At 39.0% G+C, this 27,433-nt stretch overlaps 1 protein-coding gene across 1 annotated transcript in view; it reads left to right on the forward strand.

Annotated features, from left to right (window-relative positions):
* The window catches only part of EML4 (EMAP like 4), a 253,146-nt gene that overhangs the window by 203,154 nt on the left and 22,559 nt on the right, over window positions 1-27,433 (forward strand). Inside the window, 8 exon segments of the mRNA XM_043511861.1 lie at window positions 1,607-1,741; window positions 1,958-2,093; window positions 6,889-7,040; window positions 11,849-11,974; window positions 12,135-12,266; window positions 12,754-12,821; window positions 24,159-24,247; window positions 25,861-25,958. Coding sequence (XP_043367796.1) covers window positions 1,607-1,741; window positions 1,958-2,093; window positions 6,889-7,040; window positions 11,849-11,974; window positions 12,135-12,266; window positions 12,754-12,821; window positions 24,159-24,247; window positions 25,861-25,958 — 936 coding nt within the window.

The raw sequence follows: 27,433 nt of genomic DNA on the forward strand, positions 1-27,433 counted from the left end.
CTTTATTGATATTGTTTGGTGCTAACTTTTAATCGTATTTAGGTTAAACATTATTTTGCTCAGGATTGATGTCAGACCAAATGGCCTGTAGTTTCCTAGGTCATCCTTCTCGCCCTTTTTGAATATTGACACAACATTAGTAGCCTTCCTGTCTTCTGGAATTTTCCTGGTATTCCAAGATTTATTAAAAATTAACATCAGCAGTTTCAAGTGTTAATTTAAAAAACCTCTTTATATTTTATAAATGCTTTTGGTTTCTAAATTCTGTAGTACTTCAATCCTGAAATCTGGTATCTTGAGGTGGGTTTTTTTGTTTTTGTTTTTTTTTCTTGGATGGCCATAATTATTTCTTGGAATGCAGGCAAGTTGTGCCTCAGAGTTTCAACTTGGGGCCTGATCCTGCAAGTTGCTGAACCACTTTCAACAGCCATTGGCTTTAATGGGAATTAAAGGTGTTCTGCATCACTCAGGAGGTGCTCTGCACCTTTCAGGGTTGGGCCCTAAAATCTAATAGTTATATGGTTTAAAGTTTGTGTGTGCATGTGTATACATGATTATGTATATACATGTGTGGTTTCACATATGCAGTGAAATATTATTTAAGTTACCACAGGTGTCCAACAAAAATCACTATGGTCTTCTACTGACCTTGAAAAAGAATTTATTAAATACATATGGGGATAGTTGGGATACTCTCAGGGGTCCTTATTCAGCAAAGTATTTAAGCATATGCTTAAGTCCCATTGAAGCCAATGCTTAAATACACATACTTTAAGGTACGCAAAGATTTGATTAAGTGCTTTATTGAATTGGCACCGGAGATTGCCTCCTAAAGGTTTTGTCTTGTAGAGGTTTCACTAAACTTGTATTAATTACTGGGTAGCAAACGATTCTTATCTGAAAAAATTGTAAAAAAAAAAAAAAAAAAAGTTGTAAAATATCTTATTGGTAAAATGAAAGATTATTTTAAAATAATAAAGTTTGCTTAGCTATTACTATTCAGTAAAAGTACATACAACTTGTGAAAAGTCCCAATCTATTTATAGTATCACAAGGGGACTATATTTATTATCTGTGAGTTATGTAGTTTTTTCAGAGCAGGGGGAAGAACCAAAGAGAACTTGTATAGGGTTTCAGAAAATGAGTGAACTTAAGCCAAGTGTGTTATGATTGGCTGAGTTACCTCTATCATAAATCCATTATCCAAAACAATGAGATGCTCATATGTGTCTTGATATCAGACAGCAGCAAGTTTGTTTATTTCATCCAAAAAACATCTCTTGTGTTTTTTCTTATTTTCTTTTGCAAAAGGCATGCTTAGCGGGGGAAAGAATGCTGTGCCAAAAGATCATTTCAGATTAATAAAACCTCTCTCTCTGGCTAAAAAATCTTATGAAATCTTTCAGAAATGTAAAAGACAACAGCAAATTAATGTATATTCTTATCCACACAGATCTGTGTGTATGTTATGTACACATTTATACTCACAATACCCTATATACTCTTTTATCTGTGTAAAACTCTGTGAGTGTGTGTAAAATAGAAAATTAATATCCATCTGAATAAATATTACATTAAGCTCATGGTTTCTTTATTTTTTCTACAGACTACAAATGAAGTTGTGCTTGCTGTAGAATTCCATCCAACTGACGCAAGCACAATCATAACTTGTGGCAAATCTCACATCTTTTTTTGGACCTGGAGTGGCAATTCACTCGCAAGAAAGCAAGGGATTTTTGGGGTAAGAAATATTTTTGCACTAGGCCAGATTTATAAATGAATATAATTGGAGTCAGTGGAGTTAGCCGCTTATGCCAGCTATGAATTTGGACCACCGTCCTTATAATACGTATTGGATGAAGAAATAAATTATGAAAACTAAAAACTATTTTTACACATGTGGGTGTGCATGTGTCTGCACAATTATACCCTAATTTCTCTTACTGTTCCATTTCAGAAATATGAAAAACCCAAATTTGTGCAGTGTTTGGCATTTTTGGGGAATGGAGATGTGCTCACTGGAGATTCAGGTGGGATAATGCTTATATGGAGCAAAACTACTGTAGAATCCACGCCAGGAAAAGGACCTAAAGGTACAGTACACTAACAGTTCATTTTATAGTATGGTGGTCTGCAAAAGTCATACGTACAAAAGATTGTGTTAGGATGACAAATATCAAAATAAACTCATCCATATCATGCACAGTGCTTTCTCTTGAGTTTTGCAACAGTCATTATCATGGTTGGGCTTGATGTTTAAATTCCATGCCCTGTGGTATGCAGGAGGTCAGACTAGAAGGATCATAATGGTCCCTTTTGGTCGATTAATCTGATTTCTTTTTTATAAAATCGTATTGCAAAAACAAACCATGTGAAAATGTGTTAATTTGTTTCTCTTTTGTGTCAGTATGCATATGAAAATGCAGTTTCACTCCCAGCTGCTGCTAGAATCATTTGTTAAAGGCAGGGAGAAGCATTCTATTTTATCTGGGATTGCAGCCATAGAAATGTCTATAATCCTCACTAGAGTGGCTGAACTACAGAGGGGGATGTGATAGCTTTACCAGAGAGTTGAACCCTTAGCAAGTGATAGGAATGATTATCGTAACATTGCACCATATGGGATTTGATCAAGAAATCAATGATATAAATGCTCCAGTATGCAAGGCTGCCCAGCCTTTTTGACCCAAATGGCTAAATTGGCTACATGCCAGGACCCCAAGAGATGCTTGTAAGTTGCTTATAAATTTGCATAATGATTTGTATTAAAAGTATCTGACAGGTATACCATTTGCTTGTGTTTGTATCTTCCTTGATAGTAGCCCAATCTTAGACAATGCTGAGCTTCCACAACTCCCATTAACATGCCCATTGACTTTACGCCTTGCTGTAGCTGTTCAGCACCTTGCAGGATTGGGTCCAAAATGAATAGCAATTATTTTGTTTGAATTTCCCAGCAATAAAAATAGTGCAGTTAATCAGACTTGTCCTCACCCTATAGTTTCAGGGAGGCTCCATGGACTACATTTGACTCTTGAGGCATGCTTTGTGAAACCTTTAAAGTCTCAAATGAATATCCGTCATAAAGAAAGCTTATATTAAGAGGACCTGTATGTAAAGAAAAAAGTGTAATACAGAACTGTAGGATTTACCCAAATAATAGTTTCTAACTAAGCAGGTGCTCAAATCCTGACACAGAAATATACTTTAAATACCATTTGATTTGGCATTTGGATTGAACTTGTTTTTTAGGGTGAGTTTTTTGTTCAATTAAAATGAAAGAAGAAAAACGACATATGGAGAACTGGAACTGTTGAGCCCTCAGGTAGCTTTTAAATTCAAGGATAATTATTTTACTTGGCAGCTATTTCAAACACACTGACTTAAACTGGTATAGTCATGTAAGAAGCAAATCTATTTTTGTAGGAAAATCTGTTTGTTTTTTTTAAACCACTAATTGAAATGGAAAAATAATTAAGAAAATATTAAATGTTTAGTTAATTTTATAACATCTGTGCAAATAGCTTTTGCCACGATCATCTTAAAAAGTTTTTGCCCATTGATGGCTGGAGTATTTCATACATGTGCTTAATTGCTTTTTTTTTATTAGTTTACCATGTTGGATTGGTGATGAGCTTTTACCTAGACCACCTTTTCATTTATTTATTTATTTTGGGTAGGGTGTGAAACCAGATTTTAAAAACCTGGTAAATTGTGCCCTACAAACAGTTAAGTCAAGTGATATCCTCTGCTTTTCTTAGTTTTTAAGAAAATATTTGAAGCTCTAGAAATTGGCCTTTTTATATTGCTTCATATCGCAGGTGGCAATTCCCATCTATTTGATGCTCAAAATATAATCTTTGAGTAAATATAATCGCACAATAACTGCCAACTATATCCAAGACCATTTTTTCTTGTTTTTTTGTGTTTTGAAAACATTTTTGTGAGAAAAGTGTTCACATCGGTAATTGAAAGGACTCATAGCATTTTCCACTGCATCATAGGATCAAATTAATCAGGAAAAATCAACTGGGCCTACAAAGTTTCAAATACTAATATATATCTGACATAGTCCCCTTTGGTAGACATCTAGAAAACATACCCATTTTGTACTGACCCATATGGCACAATTTGAAATTGGCAGATATGCCCTTTGTGGCTCATGTGCCTTGCCTATGCTTCAGGCTAAGAGTTTATTTTAAGAAGTGCTCACATAAGAGTATGTTATACATCTGTGCATAAGGCAACATCATCTAACAGCAGGCATTTAAGAGAAACCTAATTCTTCAGAAGTGAATAACAGTCTTCTGGAGGTTAGCATCTAGTGATTAGAGGATGGGACTAGAGATTGGGAGTCACTCAGGTCAACATTTTCAAACTTGTGCGCCTAAAGTTAAAACTATATTTAGGAATATTTTAAAAAAGTGGTCTAAATAAAGTGGGAACTGTGGGTGACCAGCATCTCTGAAAATCAGTTCAACTTCATTTAGCTGTTCGATTTTAGGAATCAAAGTTTGAAAATGTTAACCTTTGTGCCTCATTTTCCCCCTTTTGCAAAGTAATTCCTTACCTCCCATTGTGTGTGTGTGTGTGTATATGTGTGTGTGTGTATATATATATATATATAAAAAGCATTATGGAATGCTACTAAACATTGGCCAAAGTTTCCAAACTTAGGTGCTTCATGTTACTCCTAATCTATATATTTAGACACATAAATAGCAATGGCCTAATTTTCCAAGATGCCAAGTGCCAATACATCCCGTGGGTGCTCAGTACCTTTGAAAATCAGTCCCAGATTTAGCAGGGTACTTATGCCCACTTCACATGGCATATATCAACATCAAAGTGGCTCTTGATTCAGTCTTTAGGTCAGCACTTTGGTTCGCACAGAAAGGATTTGGTGTTCCAGATATTCTACTGAATCTGGTGCATGATCTTGATACCAGTATCAGTAAAAGTGTGTCTGTAGGTTCACAGCTTTTTCCATGTTTCTGCACAACCTCAGTTGTGCAGCAGGAATGCATTCTTTCCCAGTTCTATTCTGTTGAGCTGTCAATTGGATATTTGGATTTGCTGCTCAACATGTCAGAAACAAGGTTAGTCAAGAAGTGTTCACCAACCCAAACTATGCTGACAATGTTGCCCTGCTTTTGGAGAAGTCAGAAAATTTCAGCTCCACCCACTAAGATGCCACACACACCATAGGATTGAATGTCTCATGGCAGAAGACCAAGGTCCAGAACCTTGGAGCTGGGCCACCAGAACCTACAGTGCAAGTGGGATCAAATACCATGGAGAGCATTGATGAGTTCATTTACGTAGGCATCAAGCAGAATTCAAACAGATGCAGCAAATCAGATGTTCTTCAAGAATAGGTCTCACCACCTCCTGCATGAAGTCCATGTCCCACTTATGGATGCAAAACCATCCTTTGTGGTGAGACAGAGTTCGGGATCTATCAAACCTGTGTGCTACCTGTATTCCATATGGGTCAGAAACCTGGACCCTCTTATAGGCAGACTTGGAGCAGCAGAGACATTTAATGTGCACTGTCAGCACCAAATCCTGTGCATAAAGTGGTATGACTGTGCTAAATGTCATAATCTCAGTGGTTTGGCCTTCTTTCAGTCACCTGTTATATTCGAAAGTGGCATTGCATGCTCTTTGGCCATGTCGGACAAAAACACCCCACCACACTGGGTTCTCAAACTCTACATCGATGTACAAAGGGGTGCATGCCCTGACCCTACCTGGCACCACCCACAGTGCTGTCCAGAGATTTGTGGATTCATAGGATTGAGCCTGGCCTGTCAACTTCACTACACAGTGCCTGGTGTAGCACCGTCAACCGTGGTCACGTTGGCTAGCTCAATGGTCATTGGTAGGCTTATGCATGTTTCATTATTTGGTTATGCAGGTTCCTAACTTTAAGTGGAACTACTCATGTGTTAAAGTTAGGCACATGTTTCAATAACTAATTTACTGAACTGGGGCCTAAATGTGGACTTTGAAGCCTTATTTTAAGCAGCCCTTTTTTGAAAATCTCAGCCCCAATGCTGAACATTTTAACCATTATTATTACATATTACTGTTGTCTCCCTAATTTAGTAAATTAGACAAAATTGCACATTTGAAAGTTATAAGCTATAGCTACTAAAGTTAACTTATAAAATAATAAAACTACCTTTTTTTGGTGAATTCTTAGTGTCTTCTGTTTGAAGAAGGCAATGCAGGCACAGCTGGAAAATGAGAATTCTCCTCTTTTCTGCTTTCACTGTGGCTTTTTACCTCTCCAGTCCTATTCATCCTACATTCACCAGGATCTTAGGAGGTAGATCCTTTGCTTGGAGCACCTATTGATTTAATTTCAAAATAGATCATATTTGATACATAGAGAGTTTTAGGTGAACCAACATCAGTGGCAGTGTCATGTGCTCCGGAGACCTTACCATAATTGATTCACTTATTTTGGTCCTCATAAGACTACAGACAAGGATTCTTGAAGGGTCACATTTGCCAAAAGAACTTAATTATTTACATCAGCTGATAACACGATAAATGCTTTCCCTCCCTAGTTCACAAAAGTAATTGTTAGAAGCTTCTCTTGCCCCTTTTGAGAAATGCTTTCCCTCAGATAGCAGCGAATTCAAAGAAATTTTAGTAACAACCTCACAAAATAATCATACAGGTGAGCAGATCTTTGTTTTATCTTTTAGTTTTCTGTAAGAAAACACTACCACCTTTTGTTTGTAATACTCATTGGAACACCCAATACAATTTCTTATTGTACAGTGCCACTTAGTTCTTGTTCCAAAATGCAACGTTTTGTGAAATCAAACTGAAAAAAAAAAGAGTGGCATTCATTATATTTTTTCGTGATTGTAGGTGTATATCAAATAAGTAGACAAATCAAAGCTCACGATGGCAGCGTGTTCACACTATGTCAAATGAGGAATGGAATGCTGCTAACTGGAGGTGGGAAAGACAGAAAAATCATTCTGTGGGATCATGATCTGAACCCTGAAAGGGAAATAGAGGTAAGAGAGGAAGCACAACCCCTCCCCACTCCCCCACACTTAAGTCAAAATACTGTATATAACGAAAAAATCAGTAAGTCATCAGAGTCTGGGATTACAGTATTTCATAACCTTTTTGCATTATTTTTGCTGTTTTCCATTTACAAATCCAGTAGTTCATTTAAAGAAAATTATATAAATAAAAAGATATTAAGCCTCAATGTAGCTTTGTATTAAGTGTAAATGAGATTCAGATACTAATCAGGAAAGGATGATCAGAAATTTCCACTTTCTTCTTCTATGAGCCCCTTCTTGGCTAGATTTTACTCATCTCTTTAACAACAAAAATGTTATTTAGCACCACCCATCTTCCAGTATCTCCACAACAAAATTACCTCTTTGGAAAGAAAAATACAGTTTTGGTCAAAAGCAAAGTAACCAAGATGTAATCTCATCACATTTTCCTGTATGCTTTCAGAAAGCTAATGCCCTTTACATTTGATAGATTGCTTACAGAATACACAAGAATATTCTGTACCTAAGAAATAATGATTGGTGTGAGGAGGTTGTTTTAACATCATAGTTACTGCTTGATCAAAATTATTTACTACCATTTCAAAGTATGGTATCTTTACACAATTTTGGTACATAGCAAATCCAAGCAAATTGTGATTACTTCTCTCAAATAAAAATGGCACTTTGTGGTATTTTAAAGCAGTTGTAACAGCCTGCCACTGGTACACTATAGTGACAAAGGTACAAGGAATAGTTTATCCCTTTTAGATATTCTTTATAATAATACTTTGAATTGTGTCTTCTATTTAACCAGTATCAACTTATCACAATGATGAATTCACAGCATTTTGGGAAACTAAATGTAGCAGTTAAGCAAATGAATCCCCACAATCTTTTTTTAAAGAACTGCCTTGAAGCTAATTAATAAGTGTATCTAATAAGTAAACACCAACTGAGAGAGAAATTTCTGTTACACTTGGTAAACAGTGATTTCAGCAATATTGATAATCATCTCAACATTCCCTTTTCTAATGTGCCATGTACTCTATACATAGTAATTATTTTGGGTTGAAAAATCTTGCCAGTACCCTGAATAAATAACTTTCATAGTGATAGTTATTTTACTTTTATGGCTGTTGTTTAGATTAATAATTAAACAGAAAAGGAGCACTCGGAATAGGACAACATTTAGTAAAATAGAACAACATTGTGTAATACAGTTTAAACATACAGTAAATAAAAATTATTATAAGCCAAAGTAGTTGCTGAGAGTTCATGAACATCCATCAAAAGTTAATAAAATAAGGATGCATTTGGTAGAAACGACACAATTTTTCTTTCAGATTTTCAGTGTGTAGTGTTTAAAAATGTAAACATCATATTGTGTGCATCATACTGTGTGTATAATCCAGTGGTGGGCAACCTGCGGCCCGCCGGCCAAATGCATCCCATCAGGATAATCCAATTGCAGGCCGCGAGACATTTTGCTGACATTGACCATCTGCAGGCACTTATCCCTCCCCCCTCCCCCACGAAGTTCCCAGTGGCTGCAATTCTCTGTTCCCGGCCAATGGGAGCTGTGGAGAGTGGCTCCTGCAGGTGAAGGGTCCACAGGGACGTGCGGGCCTCAGGTTGCTCACCCCTGGTATAATCTCTACCTACATGAAGTCTTAAGGAGCTGCAGTAACATTTTTCTAAAGCATCTACGTTACCTACAAGCCTAAGTCATTGGCTCCTAAGTTATTAAAGCAGTTTTGAAAATTTTACCACTCCTCTTTCTTATCACCATGTATTTTTAGACAAATAAATGAATATATGTTTTCTCTCTATCCTGGAAATAACTTGTTTGAGTATGCTAGATTCTAATGGATCTTAACACTAATAGTTATTTTTTTAAATTAAATCCTAACTTATTTATAACTTTGACACTTATATACTAATACCCTGATTTTTTTCAAAGATGCTGAGCACTCTCAACTCCCATTGACTTTCTTGGATATATGTGGGCATTGTGTGTCTCTGTATCTGACCATAAGATGCCAGATGAATTACAAATGTCCAAAGGATGGCCTTTTTTTTAAAGAGGGGTGTGTGTACATGAATAGACACACAATAATTTAAAAAGTGTGAAATAAGACTTAATCAGCCTCACATGTCTGTGTCAGGGCTGAACCTATAAAGACCTGTTCGCTCAGATGATTTGCAAAAGCATACATTACTGAGCTGTCCCAGTTCACATTTAACTTTTTCCATATGTTGAGTTAACTGCCTTTATTTATCAAAGCAAAATGCGCATTACGGCTCTGATCCTGCAAACTGTTACTGAACTTTACTTAATTGTACACACATCAGTGAGACTATCAACATGCATAAAGTTAAGCACTCACCTACGTGTTTTCGGGGATCTTGTATATATTTTTGGGTGAGAAAGTGGGGAAACATATTTACAGAATGACGTATATATTGTTGATTCGGGGTCAAGTCCTTGTGTATGTGCCTGAACTGAGTGAATAAATAGGTTGGGTTTAGAGTGATTCTTGACATCAGCCAGGGTGGATATGGAAGGCAGGAGGAAATTGGGAAATAGTCTCTTCCTGCAAAATACAGCTCCTACAGCAGCCTCATAGGTAAATTTCAGATTAAGTAGAGTACATACAGGTAGTGAGCACCAGTTGAGATATAGGTCTTTTTGAAAGCTGGTGGAAGACAATTGTCTTACAGTGCTCCATCGGCACGTGAAGACTCAGGGTATGTCTACACAGCAGCTGGCAGGTGTTATGCCCAATGTGGGTAAATGTACACATACTAGGTCTGCTCAAACTGCCTTAAAAATTGCAGTGTGGCCGCAGCAGCACGGGCAGCAGTTTGGGCTAGCTGCCTGAGTACAAACCTGCCTGACCTCCTGAGTATGTACCTGGGTGGCTCAACCAAACTGCCATTTGTAGGCTTTTGTTTGAGCAGAGCTAGCTCATGTATGTCTACCTGAGCTGGGAATTACACCTCTCACATACTGTATAAATATACCATTAGGTGTGACTGACGGACCCTCATACGGGGTATCATCAATCAATTACAATCCATATTCAATGGGGACCACATCCTGAAAAATCTTTCCTGAACCCTTTCTGGCCTTCAAACACCCTCCTCTCCTCCCTCCCCCCCCCGCCTCTCTCCGCACATCATCAGAAGTAAGCTCCCCACATACCAAGTCAAAGCAGCATCAGACACTGTCTGAACAATAGATGCAAAACCCGTAAACATTATCTCCACTGCTATCATGATCAAGCACCTCCCCCCGTGACATACCTTTCGAGATCTATGGTCTACACATACCTCTCGTGCGGTGTACCTCATCCAGTGCACTAATTGCCCCAGTAACAACTATATGGGTGAAATCAGACAATCACTATGCTCTCTTGAATGAATTCACACAGAAAAATGTGTGAAGACAAAACCACCACATCACCTCTGGGTGATCTCTCTATATCTGACCTCTCAGTCCTCCTCCTCAAAGAAAACTTGCACGGCACTTTCAAAAGATGAGCCTGGGACCTTAAATTCATAACATTGCTAGAAACTAAAAATCATGGACTAAATAGAGATACTGGAACTATGTCTTGTTACACCAATCTATAACCGACTTAAACCCTCTCCCCCTCCAACTTTTTTTGTCTTTTCCTCCCAGACTGGAGAGATGTTAATGGCCACTTGAACTTGAATGCACCCTTGAAATATGTAAAAAGAAAAGGAGGACTTGTGGCCCTTAGAGACTAACAAATTTATTTGAGCATAAGCTTTTGTGAGCTACAGCTCACTTCATCGGATGCATTCAGTGGAAAATACAGTGGGGAGATTTATATACATAGAGAACATGAAACAATGGGTGTTACCATACACACTGTAACAAGATTGTGATCACTTAAGGTGAGGTATTACCAGCAGGAGAGCGTGGGGGGAAAAAACCTTTTGTAGTGATAATCAAAGTGGGCCATTTCCAGCAGTTGACAAGAATGTCTGAGGAACAGTATGGTAACACCCATTGTTTCATGGTCTCTATGTATATAAATCTCCCCACTGTATTTTCCACTGAATGCATCCGATGAAGTGAGCTGTAGCTCACGAAAGCTTATGCTCAAATAAATGTGTTAGTCTCTAAGGTGCCACAAGTCCTCCTTTTCTTTTTGCGAATACAGACTAACACGGCTGCTACTCTGAAACTTGAAATATGCGTTGTGCTAAACAATCTATTCCACCTTGTATTTAGCTGTAAGCTCTGAGTACATTTCCCAGATCGGATGAAGAGCTCTGTGTGGCTCGAAAGCTTGTCTCTCTCACCAAACAGAAGTTGGTCCAATAAAAGATATTACCTCATTCACCATGTCTCTCTAATGTCCCTTCCACTAACATTCCCACACTTTCAGGTTCTGAGAGGGTGGAGTGAACAACCTCCTCTTTCTGGCTTCTTTTGGTGCTGTTCCTTAAAGCAGACATTAATAGTTTCATTAAATGTTGTGGTCTCTGTGTTCCCAAACTTGTGTGCTGGCAGATCCTTTTCATTATTTCTAGTGAGAAAATGCATAAGTGTATTAAGTGGAACTGCAGTTAAGTTTGGGAGTGATCTGAGTAGACTGTGTGAACTCAGCTGCTGAATGTGGTCAATATCCTGATGTCAAATAGGTTGAATTATTCCTTTTTAATTAGAGACTGCATCTCCTGTTGATTATTGTTTCATGATACACTATAGTAATTGTGTCCTTCAAAGACGAAAATTGGTACATGTTAAGATTTGCTTTTACAGAAATTTGTTTCCCTAGGTTCCTGATCAGTATGGGACAATCAGAGCAGTAGCAGAAGGAAAAGCAGATCAGTTTTTAGTTGGTACTTCACGAAACTTTATTTTGCGGGGAACATTCAATGATGGTTTCCAAGTAGAGGTACAGGTGAGCATAATGTTGTTGTTGTTTTTTTACTGCAAATTCAAACTTTTCCTCTGGTATGTATTTTCTCTCAAGACCTAAATCAAGAGACTTTTGTGAGGGAGGGAGGTTACTGGTGTATGTCTTGGAACTCTAGTAAGTAAATAATGTGTTTCCTTTTCAGGGTCACACAGATGAGCTCTGGGGTCTGGCAACACATCCCTTCAAAGATTTGTTGTTAACATGTGCTCAAGATAGGCAAGTTTGTATGTGGAACTCTGTGGATCACACACTAGAATGGACCAGGCTGCTAGATGTACGTGAGCTTTCTTCTAATGGCATTGAGTTTAAAAATAACAATCGGAGGGAAAGTACTTAAAATGTCTTTCAGAAGCATTTGAAATTAACATATGTAGCTTGTCCTGCACAAACAGGCAAAATGTGGGAAACTGTAGCATTAAAATGGTTAGCTGGAAGGTGTCCTGCCTCTGCAAAATATAAATATGGGTTCAAGTAGCTCAAGTAGTACCTAGCACCTTGGCTAATTTTAATAGTGAACTGTCAAGTGCTATGGAAATTTAACTTGGGGACATGTGTGTGGAAACATCTCCCCTGAAAGCACACACACTTACAGAAACTGGGAAGGTCGGAGTTTATATAATACTTGAATGATCAAAGCTATGAACGATGTATTTAACTGAGACTTTTCTTGTCCTGTCTTTTAACATTGCTTAAATATAAGGGAGGTTGTGAATATTAATACATTTGATATTAAGTCATATAACTATACCTGTCTCTTGCAGGAACCAGGGCACTGTGCTGATTTCCATCCAAGTGGAACAGTGGTAGCAATAGGAACACACTCGGGAAGGTAAATATATTTTGGTTTTGTTATGATGAGAGAAAGGAAGGGGGGATGATGTTCCTGAAGTGTAAAAGTGACCAGTAAAGGAATTTTAAATACTGTGTTTTAGGCCCTTTTTTCCTTCCTTCTTATGTGTGAAGCTGGCCATCTTGAAAGGTGATAGGATGGGGGAAAGATTAAAAGTTTTTCAATTTTTTTTAATTACTTTTGAAATATTTGGATTGTCAAGCCTGATATTTCCTGGCATTGAGAAGCAGTTCTTGAGAGGTGTGGAAGATGGGTGTTGTGAGCTGCCATACCTTATTTGAAAAGGTGAAATGTTGAAACTAAGACATCCTTTTCCCCTAATTTCAATTAGACATGGGAATGAATTGGTCACTAAAGAAAAAATATTAAACAATCTGTCTAAAAAATCTCTTCCTTCCGCATTTGCTCATCTTTCACTCTCTTGAGATGTCCTAATTTTATTCATTCTCCAGTAGTCGTAGAATCTTCCAAGGAGTCAAGACTTGAATTTCAAAGTTTTTTTTTAATTCAATTAAAAAAATTAAAAAGCAGAATCATCCATCCCCTCTTTTTTTTGGAGTGGAGGGGGGGAGGAACCCTTTCAAAACTTCTTTATATATCCTAAAGAAGCAAAGAAGGGCAAAGACCTTTTTCCTTTCATTCCTACCCTTTGCAGATCACCTTAAACTAATTCATAAGACAGGTGAATTATAGTACTTTCTCCTCCTCCCAGCCACATACACTCCCTTCATATTGACCTGCAGAGGCTTCTATCCCTAGGAAAGGGGGCAGGCTTTGTGCTTTGAACCTATCCAGAGAAAAGAGTGCTGTATTGCACATTATTGTAACATTACAGAGAGTTAGCACAGTGAGGTCGTCCAGCCCTGTGTCTCAGTTCAGCTTCATCATAATATACTTGCATCACTAAAGGCTAGCGAGGTCCCGAGCAAAACTCTGGGTGCAAACTTTTCTCAGCTCTGGAGAAATTTGGCTCTAGATGCAAATCCAAACTCTCTGAGGCTCAAGGCAACCTCTGTAAAAGACCATAAGGCCTTATCTTCTCTAGGGATTTTTGAGCTTAGAGAAAAGACTCTTGCATCCAACAGTGTTTTTACCACTGTGTCATTTAGACCAGGTCTGAGCAGGATTAGACAATGTACTGGTAAAATAACATGACCTGTTTTTTATTTAGTGTATGTCTATAGTACAGTTGCTACAGTGGGGCAGCTCTTGGGTAGACAGTTACAATAGCGCCACAGAGTGTTTTTCCGTCACTGTAGAAAATCCACCCCCTCAAAAGGCAGTAGCTAGGCTGACAGAAGAATTCTTCTGTTAACCTAGCTGCATCGACAGTGAGGGTTAGGTCAACCTAACTACATTGCATAGGGCATGACATTTTTCACAGGTCTGAGCAATGTAGCTCGGTCAACTTAAGTTTTAGGTGTAGACCAGGTCTTAGTCCACTTTATTGCTGTCACTTCAGCAAAATTTTAAGTATTTAGGGCTTGGTCCTGAGAGGAACTGAGCATTTACTACTCCTATTGACTTCAGTGAGAACTGTGGGCACTCAATACCTTTCCGAAACCCTCTCTAATATCCTGATCCAATTCCTACAGAATGCAGTGGGAGCTCCATCAGACCATTAATCAGGAAAGAAACCTCCTGTAATTTCTGGACAAAGATATAATTAGTCTCCAGTTTGCTTGGTTTCCACTTCTTCCATGTGTTCTTACCTTTACCATCACTTTCTTGATATGGCTTTAAATTGACTCAGTACTTCTTCCTTAGTTTATTTAATAGAGCAGAAGGGTTGGATCACAGGGCAAGAACTGAGTAAAAAGAACGAGGCACAGCAAACCTACTGTACTAGTAATATTTGTGGAAGAGAGAGAGAGAGAACGTGCCATTGCAACTCTTAGGCATTCTTGAGGTCCCCCTTAAACTTTGAACAAGAGTCATAGTGGATGGTCAAGCTGTGTAGTTTGGTGTTCACTGATTTTTTTTTAAAGTAGCCTTCCCTGGAGCTGGTCTTCCAGGAAATCACTTTCATTATAACACTACTTGGTCCTCTTGGTGGTTAGAATCCTAATATCTGAAGAACAATATGAACTTTCTTCCTCTCCTCCTTTTGCTTTCCTCAGTCAGAGATGGTGCATTGTTATCAACCATGACATATTGTCAGACTTCTGAAGTGGGGTTTCCCCTTCTCATTTCCCATCAGTCAGTATTTCAGTATCTTTTCTCCATTCAGACTATCTCTATGTAGCCTGCTGCATGTGTTGTTACCTGCTACTTTAAATACTCTTCATGTCCAATCATAATCCTGTCCATCAGATTGTAGAAAATTGATATTTTCATTGGTACCTCAGTTTTCTGCAACTGCAGAGCTGAAAAAGTACAGATCCTGGTGATAGGAAATCCTGCTGAAAAAATATTGTTAAGTAATGTACAGACTACCATTCCATAGATTCTCAAGGGCTGGCAAAATTATTATTCAAGGGGAAATAAAGTGCTAAGTTGCTATTCATGTACTGCACTTTGAGCACCATTGATCTAACCATTCAAAAGCGCTGCTGAAAAAACAGATAGAGCTTTCTTTAGACGATCCAGATATCTTTGAAAGCTACCAACGACCTCATGAGAAAACTAAAAGGCAGAGAAGACCTACTGATCCAGATCCTCAGCTGAAGTACATAGGTGTAGCTTCACTGAAGTCAACAAAGCTACATTGATTTGCACCAGCTGAGGATCTGGCTGCTGTGTTTAGCTATAGGAAGTTTTATCTCTTTGCTAGTTTATTGACAAAACTAGTAAGTTTTTATAGCCCATTACTAGACATTCATTGGCATATCTTGCATCAACCATATTAGCATCAACTAGATAGTTTTATGGAAATAGGAAAACATTATGGCAAAAGATAATGTTCATTCTTGAATGCTACCCACTCTCTGTGTCTTACTTTATTTCTGTTAACTCATGATTTCGCCAGTAATCCTGTGAGTCTACAGAGGTAAATTGCCAGCAATCATGTACTGTGCCATGGGGTGCCCCACCTGGTGGAGTTGGTTTTAATTCTGTAGCTGTGGAGCTGTTCACCATCTTCTTTTCCCAAGAGTGGTATTTCGTTTTGTTTTCCAACAGAGAAAAAACCTTGTATCTGGAGAAAGGAAATTCTTTTCAAGTATTTGGGGACAGGACCTAGAGATTAAACATGCCACAGTATGTGCAAGGTGCTTCCATCAGTTCATAAACAAGTTAGGCATGATATCTGCAGTAACAAGTGGGAGAAATCCTCGGTGAAAATCAGCAAAGGCCAAAGACCTACGATTTTGTCTATGGCTCAGGAATATTTGTCTGTTGTTTTAATCTGGTCTACAGATCAGAAGTCTAAGAGTTCACTTGGCAGACGGTCCTTGCTTTTCACAGCCCAGTAGAACTTTACAGGGCTGGTTACCATCTGCTTGCTGCATACATTCATTTGGAAATGAGACCCCCTCCAAGAACTTGTAGTCCTAAAGTAGAACCCAGCTGTATTTGGTAGACTGGAAACACATTTCATGGAGACTGACTCTCTCACTGGCAATTACTGTACATTCACTGCTAGACTGGGAGAGCTAAGGTAGTGTGTCTAAATTCCTTCTAAATTCATAGTTTGTCATACTGCACTGACTAGTATTACAGTTTGGTGCTAATAATCTACTCTGCTATTTGCCTCATGATTGTACCTCACTCTGAAGAAGAAAAAGATTCCAGAGAATTAGGCAGCATATTACATAACAGTATCTCTGGTGCCAGATAAAGTTGAATGTATTAAAGGTACACAAGATGTGCATTGTAGCCTCCTTTCTCTACACTTTCAGTAAATTAGATTTTGTGCACCGCTTTTGTAGATGTGTGTTGCTAGTGGTGAAATTTGACATAACCCACTTTGAAATAGGAGTAAATCAAAGTGCACTAGAGAACTTATGGTGTGTGGCAGCAGGGCCATGTGGACACTTAGTGTATTGCAGTCTAGTACAAAGTAAATTTATACCCCAGCTTGCGGCGCGCACTAGATGTTTGTCTAGAAAAGCCATGAGGCTTTTACGGTATTTAAAGTTTTAAGTAATTGACATTAACTAGGTGGCACTCAGGCCTCAAGGTTTGATGTTTTCGGATATGGCAGGGTAGTAAAACATTTTGATGGGACTAATACAGATGCTTTCAGGATCAGTCAGCTTTACCAAGAACTGGTCCTGGGCCATTGTTTAGAAAGACTTTTTAATTCCCAAATCCCAGCACCACTGCCCACCTGAATCTAGTAGCCACCTCCCTAAACACTACCACCCATCTGTCCCCTAATATTACCCAATAAGACCATTCACCAGCATTCAGAGCCAGCAATCTGGTGCATGTCCCTCAGGACTTGGGAGAGTTTTTAGTAGGGAGGTTGCCTGCCTTAGTAAAGAAGTAAGTTTGCTGTGGCTCATTCTTGTAACTCAGTTCTTGCTCTATGATTCAGCATCCTGCCTCCTTTTTATTAAAAAAGGAAATGAACTCACCTTCTCTTTCTATGTCAGACAATTAGATTAGGTTTCTCATTGCAGTGCACATGCTAGGAGTGTCCTGTAGGAGAGAGACATGTGTAAAGTGAGGCCTTTCTCTTCCATCCTATTGCTCACACGGGAAGAGGTGTAGCAGCCATCTGGACTGAAACAAAGAAGGGGCCTGATTCACCATTGTTTTTGGTAGAGTTACACCAGCAAAAACTGGAGTAATGTGATGTTGAATCAGCCCCAAGGAATCTAGTGCAAAGTGTTTCAGACTAATGTATTTATTTATCATGGAAAATATGCTCATTCTCAACCCACTGAAGACTGCAGTTGTATATCTCATGTTCCTGTGGCCTTACATCAGCGTGTATCATATAGCAGAGTTACTATTAGGAGTCGCTATTTCTCTCCCATTGGAGATCAGGGTACAGTTTTCTCCCTCCCTGTTAACAAATTTCCCTTTCCCTACCTCAGCTGTCACAGAAGTGTAGGAAAGTAGCATTTTGAGTTAATCCTGTGGCAGGAGTAGGCAAGGGGGTGGGAATGAAATTCAGTATCAGAGTAGCAATTTGAAATATCTGATTCACCCAGTTACCTTGAAAAATCTGTGTACAGCTCATAAGTAAGCAGAGTTGGCTTTTTGCATTATATTAGAGTGATATTATTGAGGGTAGTTTCTATTGCTGTCTAATGAAAACATTTGTAGCCATTTTTCTACCAGTTCCATCCATCTTATATACAGAGCATTCAGCAGGCTGTGACATATTGAGCTGTTTTGTTATTTTCAGGTGGTCCCCTAATCACAAATAGATTTTAAGCTATTTGGACGAAGCCATTTTTGAGATACCTGGGTTTGACTCTGGATTAATAAAATAGAATTGGTGTTTCTTCTATCAAATTTAATTGTGTGCACTGTTGATCCTGGAATTTATTTTAAGTTCTTTTAAGTTTCTTTTGAAATGCCCTGTATTAATTTTTATGATATACAATATCAAAATGATGGACTAGATATGTCTCTGAATTAATTTGTCCCATTAGTATGTAACATCTATGTAACTATATATTATGTTAAATGAAAAAAAATACCTTTAGTGCAATGTTATAGTTGTGAAATTGACTTCAAATGTCAGAAAATTACAGAAGTGAAAGTTATCTCAAAATTAACTTAACCAGATGGCACATCTGATATTTTTATGCTATCGTCGGTGATCCCTCGAGGTCCAGGATGATCTCTCTCACAGGTTTTATTTTTCATGGGTCCTTTGGTGACTGAGGAGTCCAATTCTTGAGTCACAGGCTCGTTGGCAAACATTGCAGGTGGTGTTGGAAGACAGGGTAGGGCCACGATTGCTGTGTGACAGTTATCTTTCCTTTCTTTTCTGGCATTTTTCTGCAACCAGGGCAAGGCAATTTTCTTCAAAAGTGGACGTTCCCTCTCTGACAAGCCTTCACCAGTTATCCCTATCCTGGGCTGCTGTCTCCCAATGTGTGGTGTCGATGCCACACCTCTTGATGTTTATCTTGAGGGAGTCTTTAAAGCGTTTCTTTTGGCCTCCCAATTTCCTTCCTCCTTTGGTGAGTTGGGCATACAGCAGTTGTTTTGGTAAGCATACATCAGACATGCACACAGTGCCTGCTCCACCTTCAGCTGGTGCTGGATAATCAGGGCCTCAACACTGAAGATGGCCTCTGTGAGGACACTGACATTAGTGTGATGATCCTCCACTTTATGTTGAGGATCTTCCAAAGAAAGTGCTGGTGCTGGTGTTCCAAGTTTTTCAGGTGTTTTCTGTAGGTCAGCCAAGTTTCACAGCCGTGCAGGAGAGTTGGGATTACAACTGCTTTATAAACTAAAAGTCTAGAGTGCGTTCTGATGTTGTGATTGTTGAACACCCGGCGAGACAGCCTGCCAAAGGCAAGGCTGGCACAGTGAATTCTGTGCTGAACCTTGACATCTATTCTGCCCTCTGTGAGAGATGGCTGCCAAGATAGGCAAAGTGTTCTACATTGTCCAGTTCTTCTTTGTCGATGTAGATCTTCCTTGCTGAGTCTGATGATTGACCAGGGACTGGCTGGTGGAGAACTTTTGTTTTGCTGATGTTCAGAATTAGCCCTAGGCTTTTGTAAGCTTTCGCAAAGCAATTAAGGGCTGTTTGTAAATCCTCCTTTGAGTGTGCAACTACAGCACAATCATCTGTGTACTGGACTTTGTTTATTGTTGCCGATATTACTTTAGTTCTGGCATGGAGACGAGAAAGGTTGAAGAGGTTGCCATCAGTCCGATATTGGATTCCAATGCCCTGTGGTAGACGGTCTTTGGTTAATGTTTTCATAGCTGCTTAGAAAATGGAGAAAAGGGTGGGTGCCAGGACACAGCCTTGTTTTACGCCAGTTTGGATGACAAAGGGCTCAGAGGTAGAACCACTGCACAGGATGAAGGCAGGCAGTCTGGTCATGGAGGAGTCTTGCAATGGTGATAAATATTCTTGGACAGCCAAACTTTGACATGCTTTTCCACAGAGCCTCACGGTTGACAGAATCGAAGGCTTTGGTCAGATTGATAAAGGCCATATTTAAAGGCTCCTGGTGTTGTTCAGTTGTGCCTCGTGATGGTGTGAAGCCACACTGGGACTCTGGAAGTACTCCCTCTGCTAGAGGGAGCAGGCGATTCAATAAGATTTTAGCAAGAATCTTCCCAGTGATGGAGAGAAGGGCAATGCCTTGATAGTTGCCACAGTCGGCTCTGTCTCCCTTTTTAAAATGGTGACGATGTTAGCGTTACGTAACTCAGCAGGGGTTTCTTCAGTGCACCAGATTTTGAGGAGCAGCAAGTGAAGCTTGTTCGTTACTGTTTCTCCCTCCACTCTCAGTACCTCAGCTGGTATGCCATCAAGACCTGGTGCTTTATTGTTCTTCATTTGTTTAATTGCTTTCCAGACCGCCTCAGGTGTTGGTGGGTTGGCAAGAGTTTCTCAGATTGGGTTTTGAGGGATGGAGTCGATGGTGTCATCAGTAACAGTTGATTCTCTATTTAGAAGCTTTTGGTAGTTTTCCTTCCAGCACTCTTTGATGGATTCGTTACCTTTAAGAAGGGAACTACCATCTTCGGATTTCAGAGGTGTGAGACCACATGAGCTTAGTCCGTACAGGATCTTTGTCTCACAAAAAAAGCTCCGTATATCATGTCTGTCAGCGAATGTCTCGATTTCTTTTGTTTTGTCCTCCCACCATTTATTTTTGATTTCTTGGATCCTCCTTTGAAGTTCAGCTTTGAGCTGATAGAGCTGTGCTTCTGACTGTATAGTGGTTGGTTTTGCCAGTCACAGAAAGCTTTTCTCTTCTGGTTTGAAATGGCTGTAATCTCAGTGTTGTTGTCAAACCAGTCCTGATGGCGGCGGGTAGCAAGGCCAATGCATTTCTTGCAAACCTCATGAAGGGTCTGTTTTAGGGCTTCCCAGTCGTCTTTGACACATGTGTTGTCATTTCCAGGTGTGCATATGGCCAGTTTTCCACTGAGGAGTGTTTGGAAGTTCTCTTGATGCACTGGGGATTGAAGTCTTTGGATGTTGTATTGCCATCTGTATGATTTGGATTGCTTTCTATGTTTCCCTGCAATCCTGATGGACATGACTTACCTCACCAGGCAGTGGTCAGTTCATCAGTCGTCGGTTTCTCTCATGATACGGGTGATTTGGACATCTTAGATCCTGTGTTCTTACAATGACATGATCTAGAAGTTGCCACTGTTTTGAGTGGGAGTGTTGCCTAGTTGTTTTGTACTTGTTGCTTTGTCTGAAGATTGTATTTGTGATCACATGGTTGTGCTCTGCACATTTGCTGAGTAGAAGGATGCCATTGGAATTGGTCTTACCCACTCCTTCCTTCCCAATGGTGCTATTCCATACGTTAGAATCTCAGCCAACTCTTGCGTTAAAGTCCCTAAAAGGATTATTTTATCTATTTTTGGAATGGATGACAAAATTTTATCAAGGTCAGTGTAGAAGGATTCTTTCTGTTCTTCTTCAGCATCAAGAATTGGTGCATATGCATTGATAATAGTGTCAAATGACTTATTGACCAATTGGATGCGGAGGATCATAAGATGCTCATTGATGTCAACGGGGAGATCAGTCAAACGGTTGACTTGAAGGCTCTTGATCGCAAAGCCAATGCCGGGTATTCGCCTGTCGCTTGCTGGTTTTCCTTTCCAGAAGAAAGTGTAACCGCCGCCTTCTTCCCTCAAGTGGCCTTCATCTGTACGTCTTGTTTCGTACAGAGCAGCAATGTTGATGTTGTACCTCGAGAGTTCTCGGGCAACAATTGCTGTTCTGTGTTTGCGTCTTTCACTTCGTGATTCGTCTAGTAGGGTATGGACATTCCAAGCCACAAGAAACATTTTTGTTTTTCCACTGCATTGGGAAAATGCAGTTCCTTTGGACACAGTTATCCAGTCAGGTATGGTGGGAGAGCCTGTGTTTGGGGCACCTTTCTAGCCACTTCTCCATATGTGGTGAGCAGAGGGGTTCCTAAAATGGCCTGCTCAGTCATGACCTCTGCTGCTGAAAATGCCCCAGAACCCAGTCCAGAGGCACATGACAACTATCTTGCAGTCACTGCCTGCATATGGGTCTGTGACAAGAGACTGCTGGTGATCTTCAGCTATCCCCATTGCCACTTGCCCATCACCTCAGGATTTTTATGGGGAGGGGGAGGGGAAGGGAAAGTTCTTCCTGTGAAAGAAGCCTGTGTATGAGTAGTTTAATGTGGGGGAGCTGCTGCGCACCAGCAGCCACACAAATCTTGGCGGAATAGGCACCTGTGTCTGATGGCAAGGAGGTCCAAGACAACTGGGGAGGTCTCCTCCATTGCAGCCTTCGTCTGCCCTCACAGCCGTTGAAAGGTGATCCTGCTTCATCCGGCTGTTCTGCCATTGAGGTCCTTTACTGGGTTGTGTTGTGCTGGGCTGCACTTTTGGTACCTCGCCTTCGACCTTACCGCCATGGGTGACCTTACGAGGAGTACAGGACTCCAGACTCATCGCTCATAGGGTTTTAAGTATACGCAAGCTTCTCCACCACGTTCAAGTGGTGGCCCGAGGAGAAGTTTATGCTATACGTTAATAACAAAGGATACAGTTTTGCTAATTCTAATTATATGGAAGTCATGGTTGCTGCTTGCAGTACCAAGATATCCCTGTGAGATCTGGAAGGGGCAGGGCCTATACCCTGTATAAACCAATAGGAAATGACCACACTTGCAGAACAAAGAAATAGTAAGGGAGGAATTGTGATTCAGAGGTACCTCTCTCAATCACAGAGCCTCTTGAGACTACTAGAGTAGTTTCAGAGTAGCAGCCGTGTTAGTCTGTATTCGCAAAAAGAAAAGGAGTGCTTGTGGCACCTTAGAGACGAACAAATTTATTTGAACATAAGCTTTCATCAGCTACAGCTCACTTCATCCTTTTCTTTTTACTAGAGTAGTGCAGTTTATGCATCACCCCTTGCTCAGAGCTGTGCCTACAGTCACAGACAGCCCTGGTTAACAGGCCATTTAAGTTCCTTACTGTAGACCTATTCATCTTGAAGTAAAACTTCTAAGTTCCTTGAACCACCTACCTAGCTTCACACTGGCATACAGTGTGTATGTGTTTAAGTGTGGAGCTGTAGATTTAATGACATTTTTCTACTATGCATGCTCAGTACTGGAGCTGACCAGATTATTTACAGTAAATAGTCTCAAATTTATTCATTACTCATAATTCTTCCTGAACTGCCCTGCTGAATAATCTTGGTCTACAGATTATTCAAATATTTAACATACAATATCACAATAGAAGATACTGTTTGCGCATCACACTGTAACTTATGCTATTTACAGAACTAACAAAGATGTCCTGGATTTTGAAGTGTATATTCAATCATATTAGTAAAATTCAATTTGTGCTGAATTTAATTAGTTACATAGGTCACCTATTCTGGGAACAGAAGGAATGCCAGGTAATTTATACAGGTAACCTACATAGGGTAAATTGTGATTTTTTTTCTATTTGAATGTATAATGTAAATATTCACAGAAAGTAAAGATGAAGGATTGCAGAAAATATCAAATCAGAATTTACTTTCTACCTCAAATTGGTAGCTGCAGATGCTCCCCCCCCACCCCACTACTTACTCATCTCCACTCTGTGTGCAAGTTTCAATTCAAGTTTTTCAATCAAAGTCACTTTTTCTAAATAAGCAAAAAGGACTAGTTTCAAACTTAGCTGTAGCTTTATCTACTTTTTTCCTTTGGAGGGGGAGGAAGGGGGAAGTCTGGACTCAAAAATGACTGCAGAGATCTTGTTCAGACTTTCCAGAAGAATTCATCTGCAGGTAGAGACCAAGGATGGAAAATTTCAGGCCCAAATGTGAATTTTTCAGAAAGTATGTGAAAATGTGAGATTATAATTGAAGCTGTTTTGCAACCTAAAATATAGTGAGCTCTAGCAGAGACCTGCTGTAGTCACATCATAGTTCCACGAGCATGTGTATCATCTACATTATATGATATACTAATCACTATTCAGTATTCAAGATTAAATATATGTAGTGGTATTTTGGCATGCTTGTATATCTGTCATTGGAATATACATCATTTTGTAAACCTAGAACCGAAAAGAAAATGTTTAATTAAAACAAGTTAATACGATACATTGAAAGGATATCATGCTAATAAGCAGTGAGATAAAATGCAGTGATCATTCATTTTTACATTTTTGGTTTTGTTTAAGTAGAAGTAACACTCACTAGAACCCTTTTCTTAACAGGTGGTTTGTTTTGGATGCAGAAACAAGAGACCTGGTTTCAATACACACTGATGGTAATGAACAGCTTTCAGTGATGCGCTACTCAGTAGGTAGGCAAACTTCCTGTGTATTCTGGGCACTTCACTGTAATTGCATGTTTTAATTCCAATAAAATAGGTGTTTTTCCTGCACTTCTCTGGAGCTGTTAAGCTATTAACGTGTCACAGTCATCAAATTACCCTCCAATATTAGGGAACTGCAGAGCTTTTAAAAAATTGCTTGAGATCATAAACAAAATATATGTGTAAATTAACAATTATAGCTTCATTTGCATTTTGCCTGCACTGGAATTCAGTTTTATATTTGCCCTTCTATCTCTGCAAACATCGCTGTTGCCTAACACGGCACCCTATTGTAGGTGTTTGTGATGTGATGTCATCATTTATTTCAGGGGAATTCAGTAACTCTAAACTGAATGACAGGTTTCAGAGTAGCAGCCGTGTTAGTCTGTATTCGCAAAAAGAAAAGGAGTACTTGTGGTACCTTAGAGACTAACAAATTTATTTGAGCATAAGCTTTCGTGAGCTACAGCTCACTTAAGCTGTAGCTCACGAAAGCTTATGCTCAAATAAATTTGTTAGTCTCTAAGGTGCCACAAGTACTACTTTTCTTTTTTCTAAACTGAATGTAAAGGTAAGGTAAATGAAGCAAGGAGAACTTGATTTTAAATATATTTGTAACTTTTTAAGTGAGCCTGAATATTCTTTGAATGTTTTTAAGATCTTAAACAGTTTTTATTTTATTTATTATTCACTTAAGTTTTAAAATGTATTAGTACAAAAACAATAAAGTTAAATTTAGGTCTCTCTCTCTCTCTCTCTCTCTCAAACTAAAGGCCATTTGCTATTAATTATTTGTGTAGAGATTACGTGGAAAGGTATCCTCTTACTGAATAAAATCCAAGGTCATCTTATGAGAGTCTGACAAACAGGCAGTAGTTGAACCTCTCTTCTGACTGGATGGAAGAGAAGTCTGGCAAGCCTGTTTCATGTTTGCTGTTGCATAACATGCCAGGTAAATTGGGCAAAACTTACCTTTACTGCTGCCCTATTTACCAACAACAGCATTTCATTTCAGAGCACTCACATTCATTGGTGCTACAGAAGGGTTTGATCATGTTCCCAGGCAGTGAAATGGTTAATAGTACCATGGACTTTTATTGTTATTAGAAAACATCTTGTAATGTTTAAATACTGTGCAACAGTGACTTTGTTGAAGATGTTGTGAAGTTAGTCTTTGATTAGCATTGGTTCATGTGTAATAACTTTACATTATAAAAAAAATAAACTGTTCTTTGGAGATAATCTCCAGTGACTCTCAAAACTGAGAACTTTAGGGACTGCATGTTGTCAGCCGTTATCGGAAGTCCAGTGCAAATCTGAGGATACATTAGCTAGCCTAGTTGCCTGTCCAATGATAACCCTGTTTATCCAAGACATAGTGGGAAGCAAACTCACTTACCCTATAATCACAATCACCATGAAAATAGGGGAAAAATAGGAGACCAGTTGGAAAGCAGTATAATTAGTTACATGCCCTTGGGTACTAGCTCATTCAGAATTGTATGATTGATAATAATGCATTGGTATTAAATATGAAATCATTCCAGTTCAGAAAACAGTATGTTAACATTATTATACTATTTTTTAAACTTCTATTGTAGATGGCACCTTACTTGCAGTAGGATCCCATGACAACTTTATTTACCTCTACATAGTGACAGAAAATGGAAGGAAGTATAGCAGATATGGAAAGTGCACTGTAAGTTCTTATACAGCTGTGTTTTAATGATAACCATACCTTTTGGTAACAATGACAGGTTTCAGAGTAGCAGCCTTGTTAGTCTGTATTCGCAAAAAGAAAAGGAGTACCCGTGGCACCTTAGAGACTAACAAATTTATTAGAGCATAAGCTTTCGTGAGCTACAGCTCACTTCATCGGTTGCATCCGATGAAGTGAGCTGTAGCTCACGAAAGCTTATGCTCTAATAAATTTGTTAGTCTCTAAGGTGCCACGGGTACTCCTTTTCTTTTTGGTAACAATGTTTCACTTTTTTTTAGTGTTGGATCCATCTCTATAGATTAACAATAGTGATAATATCCTTTTTATTTTTGGCAATCAATATCTTTCACTGGTTTTAAATATAAATATGCTTTGTAGCAAGAAATTATTAGCAAAATGAGGTGAAGCCCATTGCCTATAGTATCAGTTGCTTTTTAGACATTATTATTTTTTCATTATTTTTTCTTTCAACTCAGAAGCTATCCATCTGATGCAAAAGCTATCTTGTGTTTATACAAAGAATGTCCTTCTTGGAGGTGTTGGAAGTTCAGCATTTGTTTATTTTCTACTGATATAGTGTCCCTGCCCTTTTATAAATCTCCTTGGCATGTCTTTGAGCAACATTATTAGATAATGTAGTTAATGAGTTGCATTATTTCATAAAAATGCTATCAGTCTGATGATAAAGACCAGCTTTCAAGCATACAATAACAGTGCATTGATAATATATAACTAAACATAAAATAGTATCTGTCTAGGATCAGGAGAATCAATTTGGAGATCTCTAACTATTATTACTATTATAACATTTTAAAACAGGGAACTGTTATGATCTAGGGATGAAATTCTAACCTGGTGTAGACAAGTATAATTCCAGTGTAATTCCATTCATGGCATTGTATCTCCCAAAACCTAGTCTGAATTTGTCCTTCAGTGCTGAATAGCCACCCACCATTTACAGACCCACGCAGTACAAAAGCAAAATATTGTGAGAAAAGACTGATCCTTAAATTTGGTATATCCTTGTTCTTCAAGTAGATGCAGCCATGTATTCTGCTTCCTTCCTGCTTATGCGTGTGCACACCTAGTGCACTGGAAACAGAGTTCTTTGCTTAACAGTACCCAGAAAAGCAGCGCTCGTACCCTGTGGCCCTAGACCCTCCCCGGCCATATAAGGGTGGTGCCACCCCAATTCCCTCAGTTCCTTCTCACCTCCCATGGCTAGAATAGATGATCTGTGTGGTGTTTCTCACCTCATGCTTTGAGCCTCAGTTCCTGAGAGAATTATCTTGTATATAGTAGTTAATAATACCTTAGGTTAAGTTTAAAGTTAGTTTAGTATTTAGTTTAGAGTAGTTGGCTGCCCTGTGTGATGCCCTCACCAGGGTTCAAGCATTGTCTGTCATGTGTGGAGAGGCCATCCCAACAGTGATCCCCACATGAGGTGCTTGTTT

The sequence above is a fragment of the Dermochelys coriacea genome, chromosome 3 (genome assembly GCF_009764565.3).
Source record: "Dermochelys coriacea isolate rDerCor1 chromosome 3, rDerCor1.pri.v4, whole genome shotgun sequence".
NCBI lineage: Eukaryota > Metazoa > Chordata > Testudines > Dermochelyidae > Dermochelys > Dermochelys coriacea.